This window comes from Monodelphis domestica, chromosome 4, assembly GCF_027887165.1.
Source record: "Monodelphis domestica isolate mMonDom1 chromosome 4, mMonDom1.pri, whole genome shotgun sequence".
NCBI classification, from domain to species: Eukaryota; Metazoa; Chordata; class Mammalia; order Didelphimorphia; family Didelphidae; genus Monodelphis; species Monodelphis domestica.
The window spans coordinates 239,656,514-239,679,417 of NC_077230.1; the positions used below are offsets into that span (position 1 = coordinate 239,656,514).

The 22,904-nt window shown below is 38.5% G+C and overlaps 1 protein-coding gene across 19 annotated transcripts in view; it reads right to left on the minus strand.

Annotated features, from left to right (window-relative positions):
- Nucleotides 1-22,904, minus strand: part of NCAM1 (neural cell adhesion molecule 1) — a 438,552-nt gene that overhangs the window by 9,577 nt on the left and 406,071 nt on the right. For 9 of the 19 annotated variants that reach the window (XM_007494813.3, XM_007494810.3, XM_056794382.1 and 6 more), the window contains 2 exons: nucleotides 15,766-15,890; nucleotides 11,006-11,183 (listed from right to left, as the gene is read on the minus strand). In XM_007494813.3, coding sequence (XP_007494875.1) covers nucleotides 11,006-11,183; nucleotides 15,766-15,890 — 303 coding nt within the window. Of the gene's footprint in view, nucleotides 1-5,356; nucleotides 8,095-11,005; nucleotides 11,187-15,765; nucleotides 15,891-22,904 lie in introns of those variants that run through there. The other 10 variants (XM_007494803.3, XM_056794385.1, XM_056794388.1 and 7 more) reach the window with 2 other exon arrangements.

The window sequence follows — 22,904 nt, forward strand, 5'->3', positions numbered from 1 at the left end:
GTGACACTGGGCTTTCTGCTGGACACAGCAGTCAAACTTTTTCTCTTAGTTTCCAGATGCTTTTCCCCTTCTTCTTCCTATTCCTCCCTAACTACCCTGGTTCTTACCCCTCACTCCCAGTCTTTCCCCTTCCATGCCAGGAAATGACTGATTAAATACCCATTTAGGGTCTTTGTGAATTCAGTCTTGGTTGCCCCATTCACTGGGTCTCCAGGGCCAGGAATATAGCTGCTAATGAATGTTCTTTATGACCCCTACTCTAGATAAGGGAGTATGCCTGGCTTTTGACACTCTATTACTAAAGATGCTTTTTTATTTGTAGTGTTAAGAATATTTTCAATTTTTTTCCCACCATGTTCCTACTTCCCACTTCCTCTCAACCCTATCTGTAACCTAAATAAAAGGATGAAAATATATAATCCACTGGCATTTGAATAGGTCCTGCAATTGTTCTCTCTATGTAGAAATCACCACGAGCTTAGGTTATTTCTATTAGTAGTGGGCACTTAGGCCATGGTGTTATAAGTGACTGGCTCATGCCAAACACCCAGCTCAGACATCAGCTCCAGATGCCAGGTACCAGTACAGACATTACTCAGGGATGAAGACAAAGAAAGACTACTTTGGAAGGCAAGGGGTTGCTGTATTTTTTCCCTCTTTTTCCCCCTCATGGTTGTTGGAGAAGTGAGGACAGGATGTCTATTTTCTCATTACTTGCCCCACATACCAGTTCTACAGCTCATAATGAACACCATTTGACTAGATAGTATAGCATTGAAAAGAGGTTGTTTGAAAAATCATATTCCAGTACTGATTCCATTCATGCCCCATGTGTAATGGCTCCCTGATGTCAGTCTCTGATATGATGGCTACTTGGAGAGAAATTTCCCTGTTCATATTAGAAAAGGCATAAGGCCTAGACTTTGATTTCACTGATTATAGGGCATTCCTGGATGAGAAAACTCTATCAATTTGGGTCAGCACCTTCTCTATAGCTTATGGTCTTAGTTGCCTAGAGCAGTGGTATCAAACTCCAATAGAAATAGGAGCTACTAAATCATACATAAGGATCAGTGAAAGCTCTGTATTGCCATATTTAAAAATTTAATGTTATCAATGTTTTATTGTTACATTTATTATTTTAAATATTTTCCAGTTACATATTAATCTGGTTAGGCCAAACTAGAGAGTGTTGCTGGCCCATGGTCAACACCACTGACCCAGAGCTCTGAGAACTTAAGAGACTCGCTCAGGGCCACACAGCCAATGTGTGTACATGACAGAATTGGAATCTAGGTATCCCTGGCTTTGAGGCCAATTCTATATTTATTACACTGTGCTGTCTTTCATTAATAAAGAAAAAAAAGTTATTTAATTTTTGGTAACTTCTACAGACTCCCATATCACTCTTCTTCCTTCCTCAGTACATGGCTCATAATTTTTCTCTCCTATCCAATTCCTATTCTCATACTGGAGAATCTCAACATACATACTGATTCCCTCAAATACCTAATCACTCAATTCCTCAACTTACTTCAAATGAGCCACTTTTTGAACCTACCTCAGCCACACACAAAGATGATGTCACCTCTAAATGTACCACTATCATATTCAAGAATTCTGAAATCTCCTTATCCAGTCACAGTCTAGTGGCTTTTTACCTTTCCCCCTGCCTTCCCTTTAAAAATCCTACTCTTCATACACACTGGGACTGCCAATTCCTTGAGCCCGCAATTCTTTCCCAGGCAATTTCCTCTACTCCAGCCAATCTTTCCTCTTTCCTCCATCTTGATCCCTTGGTGAACCAATTCAACTTCACACATTCCTTCCTTCTGAAGCCTTCACCCCTCATTATCTTATCATTGATTATATTCTGTCAAGCTTCTGTCTTGGATCATTCCCACTATTTGCTGCCTTCTCTTCTGTATATATGCTGCTAAATAAGGGTAGAGAAAAATTACACAACCATTTTGACTGTGTACACTACAAATTTATTACCCATAGCCTCAATGGGCCCTCACTGATGCTAGGAAATCCTACTATACATCCCTTATCAACTTATCATGTCACTTCCCATAGTGGCTTTTCCAGACCTTTTCATGCATCTTCAAATCTCCCATGGCTCTTTTCCCTGTTCTTCTCAGTTTGCTTCATATTTTACAGGAAAACTGAGGTAATTTTCCATGAGCTTCCTCTTTTTTCTTCCTCATTGTATATCACTAAGATGCTTTTTGCCACAATCTCCTCTTCATCCCTGACTCATATAATGAGGTGGTCTTACTCTTACCAAGACTAAGCCCTCTTAGCCTTGTCCAAGTGATCCCATTCCATCCTATCTCTTCCTACAAATCATTCCTCCTGTCACCCCCACTCTTATTTTAAACCTCTCATGGTCTACTGATTGATTTCCTTCCTATAGATATGCCCATGTTCCCCTATCCTAAAAATATCCTCACTTGATCTTTAATCTCTTTAAACTATTATCCCATTTTTCTTCTGCCCTTTGTAACTAAACTCTTCAAAAAGGCTATCTACATTAAGTGTCTCTACTTCCTCTCTTTTCATGGTTTTCTCAACTCCTTATAATCTGACTTCCAAACTTATTCCACTGCAACTGCTCTCTCCAAAATTACCAATGATTTCTTAGATTTTAGATCCAATGACTTTTTCTCAATCTTAATTCTATTTGACTTCCCTGCAGTCTTTGATACTGCTGATCATCCTTTCCTCCTTGATATTCTCTTCTCTCTAGGTTTTCAGGATACCACTCTCTCCAAGTTCTCCTCCTAGTCTAACTGATTGCTACTTCCCTGACTCCTTTACTGGAACCTAATCCAGTAAATGCCCTCAAACCATTGGTGTCCTTCAGGATTTTGTCCTAGGCCCTCTTCTCTTTCCCCTCTATACTACTTCAATAATCCCATCAGAACCCATGGATTTAATGCCAATGACTCTCAAATCTATTGTGCTTGCCCCCAATATCTCTTCTGACTTCCAATTTTGAATCTGCAAGTGCCATTCAGATATCTTGAACTGAATGTCCAAGAGACAGCTTTAATTCATTATGTCCAGAACAAAACTTATTTGGTTTCCCACTAAATTGCCTCCCACTTCTTCTATTACTGTAGAAGGTAACACTGTCCTCCCAATTCATCAGGCTCTCAACCGAAGAGCCATCCTGGAATCCTCATTATCTCTCATTCCCATCCCAACTCCCATATCCATGCTGTTGCCAATTTTACTTCAGTATCATCTCTTATATATGCTGCTTCTCTCTTCTGACACTGTATCAGTCTAGTGTAGGCAGGCCCTTATCACCCATACCTGGACTACTGATATAACCTATATGTGGATCAGCTTGTCTCAAGTATCTCTGCATATCAATCTTGTTTCTATTCAGCCATTAAAGTGATTTTCCTAAAGCACAGATTCACCCATGTCACCTTCTACTTAGAAAACTCCAGTGGCTCCCTATTATCTCTAGGATCAAATACTAAATGCTTTGTTAGGTGTTCAAAACAACCTTGCTCTCTCCTATCTTTCCAGTCTTCTTACATCTTACTCCATCCCACATACTCTTTGCTCTCCCTTCTCAAATTTGCCTTCTGACTTTCCTGGCTTCATTTAAGTCCCAACTAAAATGTTCTCTAGGAAGCCTTCCCCAACACCTCTTAATTCTTCTGCCTTTTCTTTGTTAATTCCGATTTATTTTGCATTTACTTTTCTTTGTATATATTTGTTTGCATGTTGTCTTCCCATTAGATTGTAAATTCCTTGAGGGCAGGGACTGGTTTTTTTTTTGCCTTGTTTTGTATCTCCATTGCTTAGCTCAGTGCCTGACACACAGTAGGCACTTAATAAATGTTTATTGATTGACTGATTAATTCCAAAAGTTCTGTGTTTATTAATTATTTTTCTAAGCCCCAAAGGGTTTCTGACACTTTCTCCAGATTTTTCCTGCTCTCTGGGCTTGAATCTGAGAACCAAGGTAAGGTTTGCGGGGGGTCTTTCTGGTTCTTTAAAGGTATATTCTGATGAACAGTAATTGTTTCTATGGCATGAAGTGCAATCCTCAGATATGGATTTCCTTTCATGGGAATTCTTCTGTTTCTGAAGTGAGGCCCATACAGAGACAGAACTAGACACAGATGGATGAAGGGCACAGACTGTTAAAAGAGAAGATGCCACCTGAGTTATGTTCTGCAAGCCCATCCTTTTAAAGAAGGCAAGAAGCTCCTCTAGCCAGAAAGGGAGAATGTATGTACATTTGGCAATAAGAAGATCTAGGTAGACAAAGCATCAGGCTGCAGATGAAACACCCAGCATTCATGATTTCAAGAGAATGTTGAGTCTATGAATACTAGGTAGAAGACTGCTGAACTTATGTAACATTTTACAAAAGAAAAAAAATACAAGACCCATTACCCTTATCCACCTCCCATCTATGAAGTCTATCTACAGATTAGGGGAATCTAGAGAATCCTTCCTCTGATGAATTCCCTACCAGCTGAAGAGTTTAGAATGGCACTTTATAGTCAGGATTACTTGGCCCAGGACCTCCTATCCTCTAGAGGTTTATACCTAGAAGAAGGCAGTGTTCTGCTCCTCTGAATGAATTACAAAGGGCATATGTTCTCATATTCTTTTCTAAGTCATGACGGCTTTAAAATCGGACCTGAAGGTGCACAGAGAGATCTTATTACTCCTCTCTTAGCATCAGGGTGCTATAGGTTTGGGACATTAGGGCAAACAATACAACTGCTAGAATTTGAGTGTAAGGCTGTGAACCATTGTCCCAGACTCTCATCCAACACAGGCAAGAATGAGTTCAGTCAAAAGTCTGGAAGCTATGAGTTCTTGTTTTGGCCTTTGAAGGGAAATCACACTGACTGACCTGTAGGGCTAGTATGAAAGAGTTGGCAACAGGTTGGGAAGATGGTTTAGTTTGCCCAAGAGAACATTTTAGACTTCTTTCTAAGAAATATCACTTAGCAAGGCTTTTGTCTTGGTGGGAAAATGGTCTAAGAAGTTTTGAAATTTGGTGCATATACTGCTGGGTGGCTGGGAGCTCTTTCCCTCTGACACCTTCCTAGTATTGCAGACATTTAAAAAAAATCTCTTTCTTATCAGGAACTATAAGAAGGTCCAGGAAACCATTGGTCCATACTAGCCATTAATGACACTGCCTTTATTTGCTGTCCCTTTGGCTAGAGCTTCACCCAGGTTACAAATCAGGTTCAATTTAAACAACAATCATGGTGTATGAGCCAGGGTTCCAGTTATACATGAAAGAATAGGGAACTAATGAAACTCTCTATAAGACAGCTTCAAAATAAACTCAAAACACACTGGACAGTTCACATGAATTGTTATTTCTTTTAATAATGCAAAGGTGTAAACTTTATAAAGGCCTTACTGATTATCTACACATCAACATTAGCGTTTCTTGTTAGTAAAAAAACGTGTTCCAAACCTGCTGTATAAATATTCCAAGAGTGAGCATGGGGCCCTGGGGTTTGCCCAGTGCATTCAGCCCTGCTACAGAGAGCAAAGGCAGGGGCTGCAGAGCTGGAAGGTAAGCGCCCATTACTGCAGAGCTCCCTGGGAGACAGTGGTCCTGAGGACTCCTTGCAGGGTGGGTGGCAGGTGTGCTAGTGAGGGGAAGCCAGAGCCTTCACCAAGAGTGTATATGTGTTTGAGGGGCCTACTGAATGTGCTCAATGATGACAACTTCTGGTACAGGGGGCTGGAGAGATTATAGATGCTGGTTTGAATAGGCTTATAGGTTTGACCCTGAAGTCATTTCAGACAAGTTCTTCTAGACTCCAGGGGAATCCTGAGGAGCTGGGGTAAGGGTGGGAGGGAAATTCTCTTCTAAACACTTCATTTACTTAAATTGGCTGAAGGACCTCTAATGCCAGAGGCACCTGGAGAAATAGTAATATTCAAGCTGCACACAAAACTCCCACAGCCAAGCAGGCAACTGGTTTTGAAATGAATCTCTCCCTCCATGTCCTTACTGTTTAATAGAAGAAATAACTATTTCTCTCTCCCTTTAAAAATCCCCCTGGGTTGTACACACAGCTCTCCTGCAAGAATCTGTGTGTGCTTCTATGGCAATGGCCATTCAGATGGTTTTAGCTTTGTTGTTGGCCTAAAACATGATGAAATTCATGAGTAAAGCAGCTCCTGTCAGGCTGAAAGGATACCAAACATGTGTCTCTGCATACATGCAAACAACACCCATGAGTAGGGGTGGCCTAGCAGTAATTGGTATGTGAGTTCTTACATGTGCACATCTCGTTCTGCAAAAAAAATATGTTGGCACTGCAGGTAGACAGAGGTGTGTTGGCAAATGTTTAACAAGCAGTTGTCCAAAAACAAAGACACACTTTTAAGTTTAATCTGCATTATTAACATTTTCTATGACTTCATTAAGTCTAGACAATCAATGAAACAAGAAATCAAGCCCTGACTTGTAGTATTTGCTAATTTCTGAGATGTAAATGCTCATGCTGAAAATTTAGCAATCAACTCTTGTCTTGCCAGTTGGTATGAACTGGCTCCAACACACCCTTGGTTGTGGACCCATTATCTTTTTGCATTTCTGATAGGAAAAGTCCAGCAAGTCTACACTCTGAATAATAATCCGTGTTCTAATGTGGAGATGTTTAGAGATGAGCTAAACAAATATATCGGGGTTTGACCACAATGGGGGTGAACTTTATTAATTAGGAGTTCTGAGAATATGGAACAAGCCTTTATTTCAGGGGTTCATTTCTGTGATTCAATGCCCAAGCATCATTTGCCTTTTCTCCAAGGGGTTGGGAGAAAGCATAATTTCCCAGCAGAAGGAAAGGCCATGGGAGACACATTCCCTATGATACCATTCTATGAGAGAACACTAGTGATTAAAAAAAAAAACACAACACAACCACCCCACCTCACTGGAGTAGCTCTGCTTAAATGCAGCTTGAATAGGATGGGCTTGCTTAGCAAAGGTTGGCCAGTTACTACTTTGTTCATACATGATTATCACACTTGGGCTAAGAGGTATCAGAACCAGGGATCCCCCCAGTTCTCTACCTTCTTTAAGGGAGTAGGGTGTTTCATCATGGGGTTAGAGCAGCTGTCTCTAGCTGGGGAGACTGAAGACTGCTGTCAAAGCCACGCATTATTGGTGGACAATAACCCCCAGGATGTTGTGGCTCTCTGTTAATCTGTGATATGCAGTAGGGGAGAGTCACCCAGAACATCAGACAAGCACTGGACAAAATTTCTGTGAGAATGTCACAGTTGAAGCTCTGTCCATGGTTCTAGTTTTAGAGTAAAGGCTGGGGGAGCTTCTTAGAGTACTTCTTCAGCCCTCTCCCATTTCTAGTCAATCTAATCTTTGCTGTGTGGGATGACAGATGATTTAATTTAGCTTATCAAGTTAGCAGGATGCTCAGGTGAACCCCAAAGGCCTGTTCTCTTATAACTGGTTTTTAAAGAAAAGCAACGCCAACTACTTGTTGTAGAAAGGGCCCAGGGATCACAAGGGAAATAAGGAGGGAAGCTATGGCAGGTAAAAAAAAAATCTGTTGTAAGTTTTAGGAAGACCTTAAGAAAACTGCCTGCAACATTATTTGTTTGTGTGAGAAAAATGTGGAATCTGTAGCAGATATGTAAAAATTTATATAGAACAGCACAAAACAGTTTTAAATATTGTACTTTTGTATGATTTCTTTTGAAAGGGGGCAATGAAGGAGTTTTCTTTACATATATTAAGAAGGAGCAATTTATTATAAGCAACACAAAAGAATCTATTAATGGGTAAGTTCCTGGATGTGAACTTTTTTCCTCATTGCAAAAACCTTCATCTTGTTCCAAACAGAATGCTTGTTTGTGTTTGTCGAGGGTGCTGTACTGACATGGTCTTCAAAAGGGGGTATTACCCATTTTCATGCCTTAGTAGGAATTGAGCTTTTAAGCAAATTTAATTCCCTCCCTCCCTTCCCCCCCACCCAAGTTTCTAACAGAGCAAAAGAAGAGTCACTGCAGAGAGAAGCAATGAGACAAAGGTATACGACGCTGAGGAGCCGCCCAAGGTTGCTGCAGGTGTCAGACAATGATTCCCCAGGGGGATGTGGTTGTTTTTAAAACAAATGTTGGTGCATGTGGCAGTGGGGATGTCCAGTGACGTCCAGGGTGACATGTATGACGACAGACACAGGAAGGGAAGAGGGGAGGAGGAGGAGGAAGAGGAGGAGAGAGAGGGCAGAGACAGAAACAGAGAAAAAATAGATAAAAAGAAAAAAAATTAGGTCAAATATAGAAAACATAAGAATTAAAGGTTAATTTAACTTAGTAAATTAAAATGACAAAGGTTAGAGAAGAGTTCAGTGCAGTAACCACAACAAAAGGCCAGTTCAGAAGCTCAGCAATGCCGAAAGCAGCACAGCAGGGTTAATTGGAGGGATTAGGAGTTAGCAAGCAAATGAAATTAAAAAAGATGAAACAGAAGGCTCCAAATATAAAGTGTGTCAAAACGTGATCAGCTGGTACTTTTGAGGGCAGTGTTATGTTTGATGAAGTTAAAGGCCTTTAGATAAAGACAGTGCAACTACCAAGAGGCTCTTAGTCATAGCCTGTGCTTACTGCTTTCCACTTCGATTTGGCTAGTTCAGGTAGAGATGTATTCTGAGTTTTGCACTAAATGTCAGAACAAAATGCAGGTACAGGTAAGGTGCTGCTTTACCTGGAAAACTATTTTTGCTATTGCAACCAACAAGTCCTCCGAGAGACTCTAGACTTGTAAGCCTTGTCTGAGACCATTAAATTTGATCCGGATTAACCCCAGAATTCCCTTAAATTGTTTTAGTTGTCATTCCAGGATGTCTAATATCCCAAAGAAATAGGTAAAAAACCTAACTCTAGGAGCTAACGTTCATTAAGGGTCCTCCTAACACCCAAGAGGGAGATTACCAGAAACTGCCTAAGCTGAGATACAGATCCCCATGACATGATTCTGAAGCCTTAGAGGGTTGAACTCAACACAGTAAAGACTTGCCATCTTTAGAGTCTCCCACAACAGGTAGCAAACACTCATATGTGTTGAGGAAAGCTCCTGACTTTGCCTTAGGTCATCACTGCAGAATCTTCTTGTTTCCCTGGGCACCCTGATTTTGATAGACCCCAAAGCTTCTCTATGTACCCAAAGCTGACACTGGACAGCCAAACTGATGCTCAACCTTCCAGCACACCAATTTTACTAGTTACAGGAAAGATTCTACACCCTGGCAATGTCTCTCACATAGAAAAATGTCTTTTTATGATTGGTTCTGGTCTTTGATTCCTCCACAGAGTTACACCATTTCGACTACCCAAATGCCTCATCAAAGGTCCAAGTAGAACCTAGCTGCAGCATGGCCAAAGCCCCTAGACATTCATCCCAAGCTACTGATTTCAAGGCAAAATCAACAATGGAACCACAGAGGGAAAAGTGACTAAACGAAAGGCAGGATAGATTCTGCTCACTGTCTCATACAATTTAATTGGAAACTCTATCAAGGAAGCAATAAGGAAACTGCTGAAGTGTGCCCTTTTGACAAGTCACTCAGAGTCTGGTTATCTTAGCACAGTCTGCAGAATTGCTACCACCCAGTTGTGCTTAGATGAACCCTCCTGTCTGGGTAGAGGTGAAGCGAATGTTTCCATACAATGGAGGTCCGCATACATTCTCCTGACACACACATTCATGCCACAAGTTGTCTGTAGGAAACACTTGCCCAGCTATTGAATCTGCCTGAACAGAATCCCATTTACCCAGGTGGAGCCTCTTACTTCAGGCTGCCCAGATGCCAACTACAGTCCTCCCCTCTCCAACAGGGAGAGTCAAACCAACCAGGTCAACTGCCTCAGTAAGCACCATGGACAGGGCAAGAAAAACATCAGATCTCTTTGCTCTTACAGAAGGGAATCAAGACTGGAATCTTGGGAGAACCCTTCTGCCTTGTCTTGTATCCCTGTCATATGCCTACCCTTCTTTTTGCATGATCAATAAATGACCAGAAGTGGTTTCTGAAATAGCCTTTCTGTTCTGTGGGAGTTTGGTCAAGGAGAGAGCGCTTGGCTTTCTGGGAAAAAAATAAAAAAAGGTAGCTGGGCCAGAGAACTACTCTACTTCTCTGTTTAGGCTTGTTTCTGGCTTCCTGGAGATAGGTCTGTTGGGTCTACAAGGCCAATAAAGTCTCCTAGAATATACATTAGACCTGATTTAATTTCTTTGAATTGACAGTGTTTTGTGATGCAAATGTCTTATTCTTTGTTCTGTTTCTAAATAGTTTAATTGTATCCTCCCCCCCCAACAACCATGGCAGAGGGAATTATAAGTAGGCAAGGAATCTCTTTTTATCCCTCCGTGTCACCAAAATAAGTAGCATTTTGCTCAATATTATGCAGGAAAAGGAAGTTATCAAATAACTTCTGAAAACAGTCACATGGTCTTGGAACAAAATGTCAGATGAGGCATGACTGGACTTCTTCTGACCTGGTTTCCATAAAGGATCCCAACCTTCATTGACTTTCAAACCTACAATGAAGCTATGGTTTTTTCCTCATCTGAAAAATCTTCTGGGTTATTTCATTACAAATTCCTTGGAAGCAAGGACTTTGTATTATTTCCATTTTTTAACCCCTAGTGCTTAACATAGATCCTAACAGAATAGATATTTAATACATATCTGTTTGACTTTGCATCAGATTGAGTAGTGAGACTTCCAATCCTTCCACTCAGGGTGAAACAGCTCTCCCCAGGATGCCTGGACAAGCTTTTCTGGAGGGCACTCAATGTATTTATTACACAGCTATGTACAAGGCAAAACTAAGCTTTGCATGGGCAACCGATTATGAGAATGGCTTTAAGCAAGCAAGTTGTCAGGGTTTGTTCAGGCACATTAGGGGATGCAGCACTTTTGCATTAATTCAAAGCAGGTCAATAAGAGAAGCAGTGATTGCTTTATACCTGGGATAGCTGTGGGCTGGGCAGAGGTCCTAAACACAAAATGGGCTGCCTTGGATTTCCCCTGCTGGTTCTCAGCCACCACGAAGACCTCATACTCTGCATTCCATTCCAGGGCTTTGAGCATGACATGGTCACTGCCAGAGGGGAGTTTGATCTCAGGTTTCCACTCTGAAGACAGCTTCTGGGAGAAATGGGCAAAAAAAGATAGACGACAGCAGATAGCTTTAGTATTGGAAAGACAAGTTGACAAGTGTGTCCTTCAGATGAATGGTACCTATTGGAATAAAATAGTTAAAAAAAGAAGTATGGCCTTTGTTCTTTAAATTCTAAATACTATTTGCAAATAAAATTAGCCCCATATGGCCAGCATCTGTGTTTTGACCCCTCATTCCCTTCCATTTCCCCCATACACAGACATACTGAGCTATACTCTGGAATGCTGACTGGGCACATGGCATGGAGATTGAGGAGAATGAAACAAATACCTCATTTCCCACTGTTCCTTTAGACATATTCCTAGGCTTTGGCCAAGCTCACTGTAGTTCTTAAGTCATTTCAAACCTCTGACACATAAAAGTGTCTAGATTTCAAATATTTGAGATATTGAAACAAAACAATAATTCCACATTTCTCCGAAGAGCCTTGATAGAAATGTTCCAAATTTCTAGAAGTAAAATGGGGCAGAGAGGACTTGCTTTTGACAAATTCATTTTGTTGCTAGTTCTAGGTCAGAGTTGCTCAGCATCTTCATGGAAAGGTGGGCCATAGCTCACAGAATTCAGTGAATCCTATTTGATTTAGTTGATTACAGGTAGTTATGTCTCCTTTCTCTTGCTACATATTGTTCTAAGCTGTATGATATGGAATCACCAGTGCCTTCTGGAGCCATAGTGGGGAGAGTGCCAGGGCAGGAGTCTATGTGATTCTAGTTGGGTAAATATATTCCCCATGCATCCCCAACATTGAAACAAGATGTTATGGTACAGAGAAGTCAAAAGCCAATTTATCTTCCACCTCCTCAGAATCTTTGATTCCTTAATAATGCAAATTTCCTGTAAGGTATTATATTTTTATTTTTCCTTCAGTACATAGTATAACATTGGGTATATAGTAACTGTCTGATGAATACTTGATGAGTAGACCAGTACCAATATTATCCCCTGAAAGTTGAAATTCAAGCAGGTTGACCTTTTTCTTATAGCTTAGAGGTGTCAAACATGAAACCAAATCAGATTAAAATATAATTGGGAAACATTTAACAAAATAAATAAAATATATAACATTATATTGTAAAACTAAGTCTGTATGGCCCCATAAGATCTTTCTGCATAGATTAATGGTTCCATTTTTCTTTGAGTTTGATACCAAAACTGAAGTTGATAAGTAGAGAAGTACTCCGTCTTACCCTGAAACCATTTTCCTGTGAAACAATTTTCCATATGAATTGTCAAATATCTTTGGAAATTAGTGGCTAATGAGGAAGAGCCTGGGTTAATTCTTTTTGTCATCCAGACTTTGAATATGTCATTACATATTTCAATATCTACTTTTAACATGTAATAAATCAGATTCACATATACATATGAATATGTATAGACATATGTATATATTTATTTTGTTCTTTTTGTCCCTTAATAAACATTATTTGCCATGCCAAGACATGAAGCATGACAACAATGTGAGAGGAAGAGGAGCTGGAAGGGTAGATTCTTTCATTAAGGATGGAACTCTATAGCAGAAATACCTGAATGTTTCTGGGTTTCATGTGGATCTCCTTAGCATGGCTACTCTTTGATGCCTCAAATCCATATACGTTTTTCAAAGAGACCTCTGAAATCATCTAGTCTAACATTCTCATTTTATAAATGAGGAAACTGGTGCCCACAACTGTAAGGTGACTTAGACTCATAGCTTTAGAACTGTAAGGGCACCTCATTTTACATATGAGGAAACTGAGACTTAGAGAAGTTAAGTGACTTGTCCAAGGTCACACAGATAGCATGTAGCCAATCTGAGGTTGAACCCAGGTCTTTCAACTCCAAATCCAGAATTCTTCCCTACCACATTGCTTTTGTTTAATAACTATAGATACTAAACAGAAAGGCAAGCATCCAAAACCATCCTTCTAACCCCAAATCTAATGCTTTTCCAACTGCACCAAGATGTTTCCTGATTAATTAGAGAATAAGGTGTGACCAATAGCTGATCACATCCTCATTCTTTGAAGCATCTGGGATCAGCTTGCTTTATTGTAATTTTACTCAGTGCTTATAATCATGGATTAATAGGAGGAATTTCCTAGATAAATCTTAGATTATTTCCCTCCCCCCCAACATTTCCCTTCTTCATTAGTATCGATTTTAAGACAGAAGAGTGGCAAAGATAAGGCAATCAAGGTTAAGTGACTTGTCTAAGGTTATATAGCTAAGAAGCCTCTGAGGCCATATTTGAACTCAGGTCCTCTTGACTCCAGGGCGGCTTGCTCTATCCACTGTGCTACCTAGCTGCCCACTCCCTTCCCCAGATGTTTTAGAGTTTATATCTGACACTTGGTAGGTCAGAAAATTGTAGTGACAGTTCCTTCCATACCCACTCCCATTAATTGAGCAGTACAAATGTAGAGTTTCCTATTATTCTATGTTCTCTTTTGTAAAAATAATAACCAATGAATTGATTATTGATTATAAATTGATTAGATACTTTGCTTGTTGTTCTTACAAATAGATTATATAATTTAAGTGAAACTCATAAGTGAACTTATCTTCAGGGCCAGGTGCAAGGATGCGAAGGAGACTCTTGTTATATAAAAAGAAACTATTTATTGAGAATATAAGGATAAAAAAGGATTTCTAACTCTAAGGGATTCTAACTCCACCCAAATAAAAATCCCTGGTTCTGCAAGGAACCACTTCTCCTGTTTCTACAGGCTACATTGATCCTTTTTGATCTGACTAACCCAAATTTTCACTATTCTACAACAAACTAAATACTATTATCCTTATATGAAATATATAACTCTTAACTTTGTCTCCAAGTTATAAAAAATAGCAAAGGCTAACTGGCTGTGCCTCAGCAAGAACCAAATTAGGACTCTGAGCCTTGGCAAACTCAGAGTCCAAACCAAAGACCAGGTATTTCTTTGGTCTTATCAGATATAAAAACAATTTATAAAATAGCAATAGATAGTCACTAGTGTTTCCCAAGTTGGAAAAGGAAAATCACTTACCTCCTTCAGGTTTTTCCCTCTTTTCCTTCTGCCTCAGACAGTGAAGAGAGAGAGAAAAGATGTCACCTGCTCCCAGCACTCTGAGAGAGAGCATACCTGCCAACTACCTCTCAGAGAGTAACTGCCAACTCCCTCAGAGTAACAACCACACCCAGAGAGAGTAACTGCCACTCTCAGAGACCAGCTGCCACAGAAAAACCATTAGACTGTCAACATCTGAAACTGACACTCTGTCTCAGATCTGCTTCAAACTCCAATTCTTTCTCAAGCCAGCTTCTCTATTTCTTATGTCTAAATTAATATAACAAGACTTAATTTCTAATATCATCCTTAAACTTCCCAAGATGCCTCAGAAAGTAGATACATTAAAAAAAGGAAACCACATAAAAATTCTCTTTTTCTATTCTAAAATCAACCAATGAATTAATCAATAGGCATTTATTAAGTGCCTACTTAACTTATAAAGACACTGGGCTTGGGGCAGGGGATACAAAGGTAAAAATGAAAAACTTCCTGCCCTCACAAAGCTTAAATTCTATTTCAATTCTATTAACAGCTACTCTAGTTCTTACTCTTCACTAATACAAAGAAATCATAGGAAGATAGTTTCTCTACTACACAAAGGCTGGCAGGGACCTAAGACTCTTAGCATAGCAGTACAACTCTGCTGAAGACAGAATAAAAAGTATGTGTTAAGGGAGTTGGATAGAGAATGGACAGATGTCTCAGATAGAGGATAAAACAACGGGTGAAGCTGAAACTTGCAGCAATGTTCCATGGCTAAAGAGAGCCCAGTTGGGGGCATCCTAAATAGTAGAATTAAAGTTATTCACATTATCTTAATAAATAAGCTATTAAATAAAATAATAAAAAATTTACTGAAAGTTTTGGGAGTTGGTATGAGTATTAAGATAACATCTTTAACAAAACAATTCCAGTAGCATTTTTGCCATTGAAGGTTTTATTGAGGTTATGTTCAATTCTGTGTGAACTTATTTGGGGTTTCTTAGCAAGGATACTGGAGTGGTTTGCCATTTCCTTCTCTAGCTCATTTTACACACGAGAAAACTGAGTTAAACAGATTTTAAGTGACTTGTCCAGGGTCACACAGCTAGTAAGGGTATGAGGTCAAATTTGAACTCACGTAGATGAGTTTTCCTGATTCCAAGTCCAGTGCTGTATCCATGGCACTAGCTGCCCTTTATCACTGAAGGTGCTATGTTCAGACAATGTAATCAATAAATTCATGTTTATTAAAAATTGATTACATACCAGAAAACTATTCAAAGCACTGTGGATATGAAGAAAACCAAAAAGAATCCCTATCTTCAATGAGCTTGGGACATAATCTAAGTGTGGAGACATAGACATAGTCTAAGAATTTTTAATACCTTGGAAATCCAAACCTATCCTATGATTCCTCCTCTATCTCCTACATCTTCTACAAGTCCTTTCTAAAAATGACCCTGTTTTATTAAAGAGTGAGTAAATTACTAATAAAGAAGTTAGAAAAAGATGAAGGAAGAATACTCACCGCTCGGTACCTGACCAGATAGTGTCTGATGGGGGATCCTCCATCATCCTGTTTGATCAAGTTCACTTTGATAGAGTTCCCATCTTCGCCCATCTGCCCTTCCAGCTTGGGTGCACTGGGTTCCCCTGTATTAACCATTCAAATCAAATGTCATTTGCAACCATGTAAGGAAAATCAAAGTGCATTGTAGCAACAGACGTTTCTGAATTCTGAAGTTGATTCCCCTCCCTTCCACCTTATTCCTCAGAAATTCAAAAGGTTAAAAAAAACAATAGCTACAAAAACTCAAGTGCCATTACAAATGACACACAGAGTCAACTAAAGAGAAAGTTCATTTTGGAAATGTGAGAGGGGTGGGTTGGGTTCATACTTTCTACTCAAGTGATACTTGACTCTCTCAATGCTGTTTCCATTTGCTTTGTGGTTGCTCTGCTAATTAAATGCCAACATATTTACATATTTTCAGAAATAACATGAATGGAAAAAGAATCTGATTGTCCAAATAGCTTATATATTTCACTCCTGAAATGTCCAAATACACACAGATGGCTCCTAGAAGATATTGCTCCCCACAAAGCCAGCTGGTTTGGTGCTGGAAAGCCCTGTGGCTCTAGGTGGCCAATAAGGATTCAAGTCCATACATCCTTGTTTCAGCTCTACTTGGCAAATGAATCTGCATTCAGGTGATTGCCTTTTCACTAAATGAATTTATGTTTTTAATTAATTGGACTAAAACCCAAGTTCTAAACTAGAAGAAATAAGTTCATTTTGTCCTTCCTTGGTCTAGTCAAAGGAGTGATAATTCATGGTGTCTCATTTTTAAGTGCTTATCATTAATGTCATTTGCCTTGTAAGGTTTGAGGGGAAAATACATTTGTCTTCTGCCTTTCTAAACAGAAAAATCAATGGGAATCTTTATTTGTAGTTAAAAGCTCAATCTGTAGCCCTGTGAATCCAAGGTCCAGAAGAAAGATAAGCTTGTCTGTAACAAACAAGAGGCTAAGGAATTACTTCGGTGGATTTTTGTTGTTGTTGTTAAGATGTTAGTTGAGTTGAATAGAAACTATTTGATTAGTGAATACTGAAAGAAATGAGGCAGGATAGCGTCTGATGAAAGGTATGAAAACCAAGATTTGAAGCACCCATGAACTTTTTGTGTCTTCCCAAGGAAAGTCATTGTCTTGCCCTTTATTCTCTGTCATTAAACACTGATTGATTCTATATAAAATGGGTATCTTTCATGCAAGGGTATACCTGTAAAAAGTGAAGAGAACTGCAAAGGACTAGTTGTGGATATCATTACTGACATAATTAAGCCTTCCTAGGATGCATCTTCTGCTCCCTATGTGTGAAGTGACTATTGGGCAGAGACATCACAAAAATGATTCCACCACTTTCAGCATCTCAAAAGGATAATTTTTATATTTGTTTTCACAATCTTTCTTTGCAGTACCCTATACTCTCCCTTTAGGCATATGGAAAGGAAATGAAAGAGAAGAATACATTGGAGAAGAGAAATAAAAGAGAGATCAGGGAAAAAAAACACAATTTAGAAGCCCGAGAAATGAGATTCTTTGGAAAAGGCAATGTGGATAGTTTTAAATTTTCTTAATGGAAGCAGAATTTAAGAATTAAGTGAAAAGTAGAATGGATCTTAGACAAAAGAAGAAAATAACTGCTATATTTCATTCACTATCTAGAAAATAGCCACAGCTTTCTAGGGGAAAATATTTGGAAATATTGGCTTGAACAATATCAACCTGCTGGCTTATTTTGGACCAAATTTGCAAGACTGTTGGGTTCTATGACATACTTCAGTTATATCTACACTGTTAACAAAAATGTGAAAAAGTACCTTCTAGAATTATAATGGGAGGGCACTGTAGACATACAAATTTTGCACATATTAGAAGTGCAAAGAATACAAAGTTGAGGTTTGAAAGCCCTTTGGTTTTCTTACAGAGTGGAAATTAATCATTCATCAATCCTCTTGCACTCAAAGGGGGAAGACATTTTTATCAGATGACATCTGTGTTCCCTCATAATATACATCAAGTAGGACAACATTCAAGAGCTTCTGCATTGATAAGGTATACAAGATTAATACATGGAGGCTATTCTTGTTACTCCTCCCTTATTATTTGCTATATTTACATTAAAAGTTCAAGGACTCCGAGGTTGCTAAATCAATAATTGACAAGAAATCTTTCTACCATTTAGGGCTAGAACTAATATGTCTACTTAGAAAAGGCCTTTCTTTTCTATAGATACTTCTGCCTTTGCCTATGGGGGATACATAAACAGACCTTAACTTATGACCATTTACCTTTTGTGATTTATGCTTAAAATGTGCCGCCAATTACATCAAGTTATTACTCAATCCAGTGAGAAGGAAGTACCAAAAAAAAATAAATCACATGGCAAAAAGACCACCATCTTGATCTGTAACTCTGTTTTTCATAGGGAAATCAATAATGAATTTTAAAAAATAAGACATACAAATACCCCTGGATTGATTCTTCAAAAAGCTATCAAGTGGCCTTAAGTCTTTCCCAAAGTTTCCTCAAAAATGAATGTGAAAAATTTCTTCCAAAGACCTTGATAGAGGTGTTCTTTCACCTTTACTTGTTGCAACAAAAATAAAGTAAATCCTTTATGTAGTACATTGATTCTATGTTATAGCAATATAATTCTATGTAACAATTATTTTATTACTATTTAAATGCCTCACACACAATTTAGAAAAATTGTGCATACTATATAAATATTACAGGTCAAGATTCAGCTTGAATATAAGTGGAATATAAGTTCCTTAAGGACAGGGACTATTCCCATCCTTGTCTTTGCATTAAATATTTAATATAATGCCTATTGGATTTCATTGACTTTGCTATCACTTCTGTAAAATAATTAAGCACCACATTAACCAATTATAGTAATTTTACATACATCTGTGCATATTTAATATATAATATAGTAATTATGGTCATTTATAGTAATGAGGAAATCATATTATGCATATTTTAACTTTGTCTTTTTCATGCATGCTGTTTTTAAGAGCAGAGTCTGCCCATATTAAGGTTTGAGAGATGGGGTGAAACAAATTTTGTGTTAGGTTTGTCCATCTCCAAACCTTTATTCTGAATGTTTTTCTAATATGATTATAATCAACTTTAAAGTACCTCTAGGTCCATCCTTTGGGTTATGGATCAAGTTCTTATCTAAGATATGGGGATCAGGAAAGAGCTCACATCTGAGGGCACAAACTATGGTAAAATTTAGCCATAGCATTCAGGAGGCAACTTACTGCTTTATTGTGCACATTAGGAGAGAAAATTATTCAAAGGGTCCTGGGCTTGCCATTCTCAGTCAACTGCTCTGATTGAATTCATTATGGGTAATTTCAGCAAAACCAATATTATAATTATTTGTAAATGGCAGTTTGTGATTCAGCTGCAAAAGGCAGGTTGCTCCAAGAAAACCTTTGAGGTTAATTACACCCTCTGATTTAGCTTTAGCCACGAGTCATAATTTTTTCCCCAAAATATTGTATGTAACGTGTTGTAACTTAAAAATAAATGTTGTCACTAACAATTATATAGGTACCAGGCAATTTTAGTGCATTTTAGCTTAATGTAAATCATGTACTCAAGGCAAAAAATATCCAAAAACCAACAGTGGCTAGAGGCAGGAATAAGTGAAGGTAGGTCCTATGCAATTTTCTCTATAAATCTTGATCTGCATTGACATTATTTGTTCTCTAGAGGCTTAGGGTTTTCCTTTTGAATCATGGTGCTTCTGCTGCTTAACTAATCAACAGGGAAACTTACAGTAAAAAAAATAAAAGAGTATCCTTTCTTTTGTTTCTGTTCACTGAGGCCATAGCATCTAAAATTTATAAAACATTTGGAATCTTTAATAAAAATTCCAAAATGTATGAAAATTTATGGAGAAAGAAATATTCAAAATTCTGGAAAAATGCCAGGTACTAATATAATAGCTAATTCTTCTTCTTTTTAAAAAACTTTTACATTCCATCTTAGAATCAATACTATGTATTGGTTCTAAGACCAAAGAGCAGTAAGGGCTAGGTAATGGGAGTTGAGTGACTTGCCCAGGATCACCCAGGTAGGAAGTATCTGAGGTCAAATTTGAACCCAGGACTTCCCATCTTTAGGTCTGGCTCTCAATCCATCGAGCCACCCAGCTGTACCCTACAGGCTGCCTCTAACTAACTCATCTTAATGAAGTTTCTCCAACATATCCGAGGACAAGCTTTGTCCATCTTGCTCCATGTCTTTTATGTTTTTTGTTGTTTCTGAAGTTTTTTTCCTCTTGAAGCTCTTAGGTAGGATTTTAATTTCTGCTGGACCTTTTCTGACCCTCTGGTTACTGCTTGAAATTACAATGTGGAAGATCTCTTCTGGTAGACCAAATGTGATGCAAAGATGTGGATAGGACCTATATCATCTATGTTTTCCTTTAGAAATTTTATTATGAAACCAGATGATCTATATTTAAAATCTCATTTCTTTTATATAGCTGAAACTCAACTACTTTTTGTAGATTACTTGAGATCAGTTTGGACCTTGTATATAAATATGTGTATACACATTTATGTTTACATATAAATCATTAATGATGTATGTATACATATATATTATTAAAAAGGTCAATTTGGTTTTTCAAGGGTCAAATGTCATTCTCTTTTTAAATGTATAATATCAAGAATCTTCAATTCCATCAATGGAAATTCCCAGAAAGGGTAAGTGATTTACCTACAGTTATATAGCTACTAAAAAGTAAGTTTTGGACCCATGTCTTTTTGCATGGAGGTCAAGCATTGTACCACTATACTATGTTGTCTCTCATTTCCCACATTTATTACTCTTCCTAATTTCCTCCCAGACCCAAAAGGATGGATGGTCCTCACATGGGACACTAATTTTTGCATAGGCCACAGGTATTGAGATTCAATTCACAAATCTCCCATCCTGATCCCTTGTTCTTTGTCTCAGATTTAACATTGCATTTTAATACCTTCCACTTTATTCTAATTCTTGGTCTCACAAAAAATTCTCTAACATCTCCATACAAGCCTTTGCTTTAGATATCTTGGGGATCAATTCAAAAGAGCATAGGCTTACATAATCTAATGTTAAAAATGAAACAATAATTTTTTATTTGTCTTCCAAATCAGATCCTTATGGTTTCATTCTTACCAATTGCTATGAATCTTGACAATTCATTTCTTATTTATTTGTTTATTTATTTTTTTACAGGAGGCTAGAACCCAAATCAGAAAGTATGGGATTGGCACATCCTCCCATTAAAAAAACAAAGAAACAACTAAACGAGCATGTTTTTCATCTCTGTGGACAACTTATTGAAGTGGTACAATCCACAAGCTCGTTTCAATGCCAAATTCTCTAGGAATTATGATGTGTGGGGGGAGAAAGGCAGCATTGAGTGCAAATTAAATGGAAACAAATGAACTCCGACAGACAGAACCGCAAAACACCAATTCTCTTCTCCTGGGTGTCATGAAAACACCAACAGATTAATTGATCAATTATCTTTGTTTCATCATCCTAAAAAGAAAATATGACCAGGAAGGTATGGCTTGTGGTTGTGGGACTCATCCAAGCCGAGGAAGCTTTGACAGAAATAACGTCTATCCACCAACAATTAGCTCAGCTTCTGCTACTGAGCCAAGTTGTCTCATAAGGAAGATTTGTACACATTTTCAACACAGTTTCATGGAACTTAGATTAGTTCTTAAGAACTATAAGGCTCACGGGAAGCTAATTTTTGGTCTTTATATTGAAGACCCCAGGGAAACTAGTAGAGTTTCCAAAAGCAGCAAACAGTCTTCTACCCCAGCCCCCAGGATTCAGGATTTCTATTGCTGCTTTCCTAATGTTCCTTCAGATTAATCTTCCTACTGACCTAGCAACCACTATTAGAGGGGTCCCTAGAAATAAAGACAATCATAACATAAGCCCTGGTGAAAAACATGTTGACCTGTCAGAGACTGTTGCAATCCAGACACACAGCTGTAAAGGGAAAAAAAAAGGAGGGTGGGATGGTTAGTTATGTTTCAGTCTAAGGAGGAAGATTGGGTGTTAAGGCATTTAGTCGACCAGAACCAGATTTCCTAGCAAGAGTCAGTGTCAGTAGCTGAAGAGAAAAAATCATTATGAAGGGATTGGAATGGACACATGCTCAGACATGCAGCTCACTTACAGGAAGAGTTCTGGAAATCAAGAAGGTACATTACAGCTACTTGTTACACACATGCTGGGGTGGGGGTGGGAATCCCATTTACATAGAGTCCTCAGGGGGCTGCTGCATGCCTAGTCATTAGGAGGAACCAGATGGCAGATCCTCAGGGCCCAGATATTTGCTTCAATTCTTGAAGGATATACGATAGCCAGAAGGGTGGGTATTCTCTGCCTGGTGTGACCTGTGATCCTTTTATGCTATAATTTGGTACATGGTCTGCATGAATTGTGGTGCCTTCTGCCCCCTGCCAAATTTATCACTCACTCCAAGGGAAACATTTTGGTGATAAAACCTCTCTGAATTTGGTTACACTGATTCTCAGAAAATAGAAATATAGTCCATCATCAGGCTCGCACACAAAGTCTTTCCATCTCAGCAGAACCTAAAAGAGTTTTACTTCCCATAGCCTTCAAGAATTCAGGGTCATCTATGTTCAACAGGGAGGAACTGAGGTAAATATTTAGTGAAGGGGCAGATGGGATGTTGGGAGTAGGAATGCTCTGATATAATAAAAGAAAATATCCCTTTTTACAGATATAGCTAAATCAATTTTCTAATGCAAGCTCTGTTCTTTGGTCATATATTATGCTAAAAGCTAGAATATGAGAAATCTGAAACCTTCAAAGTGTCAAACTTATAGTACTGGGGACTAAATGACTGCCCTATTGAATATTTTGTTAGATTTTTAAATTCTGTGAGAATAGGAAAAAGAGCATTATACCAGGAGTCAGGAAGACCTGAATTCAAATCCAGCCTCAAACACTTCTGAATTTAACCTCTATCTGCTTCAGTTTCCTCAATTGTAAAATGAAGGTAATGATAGCACCTTACCTCACAAAGGTTGTTGGCCAGAA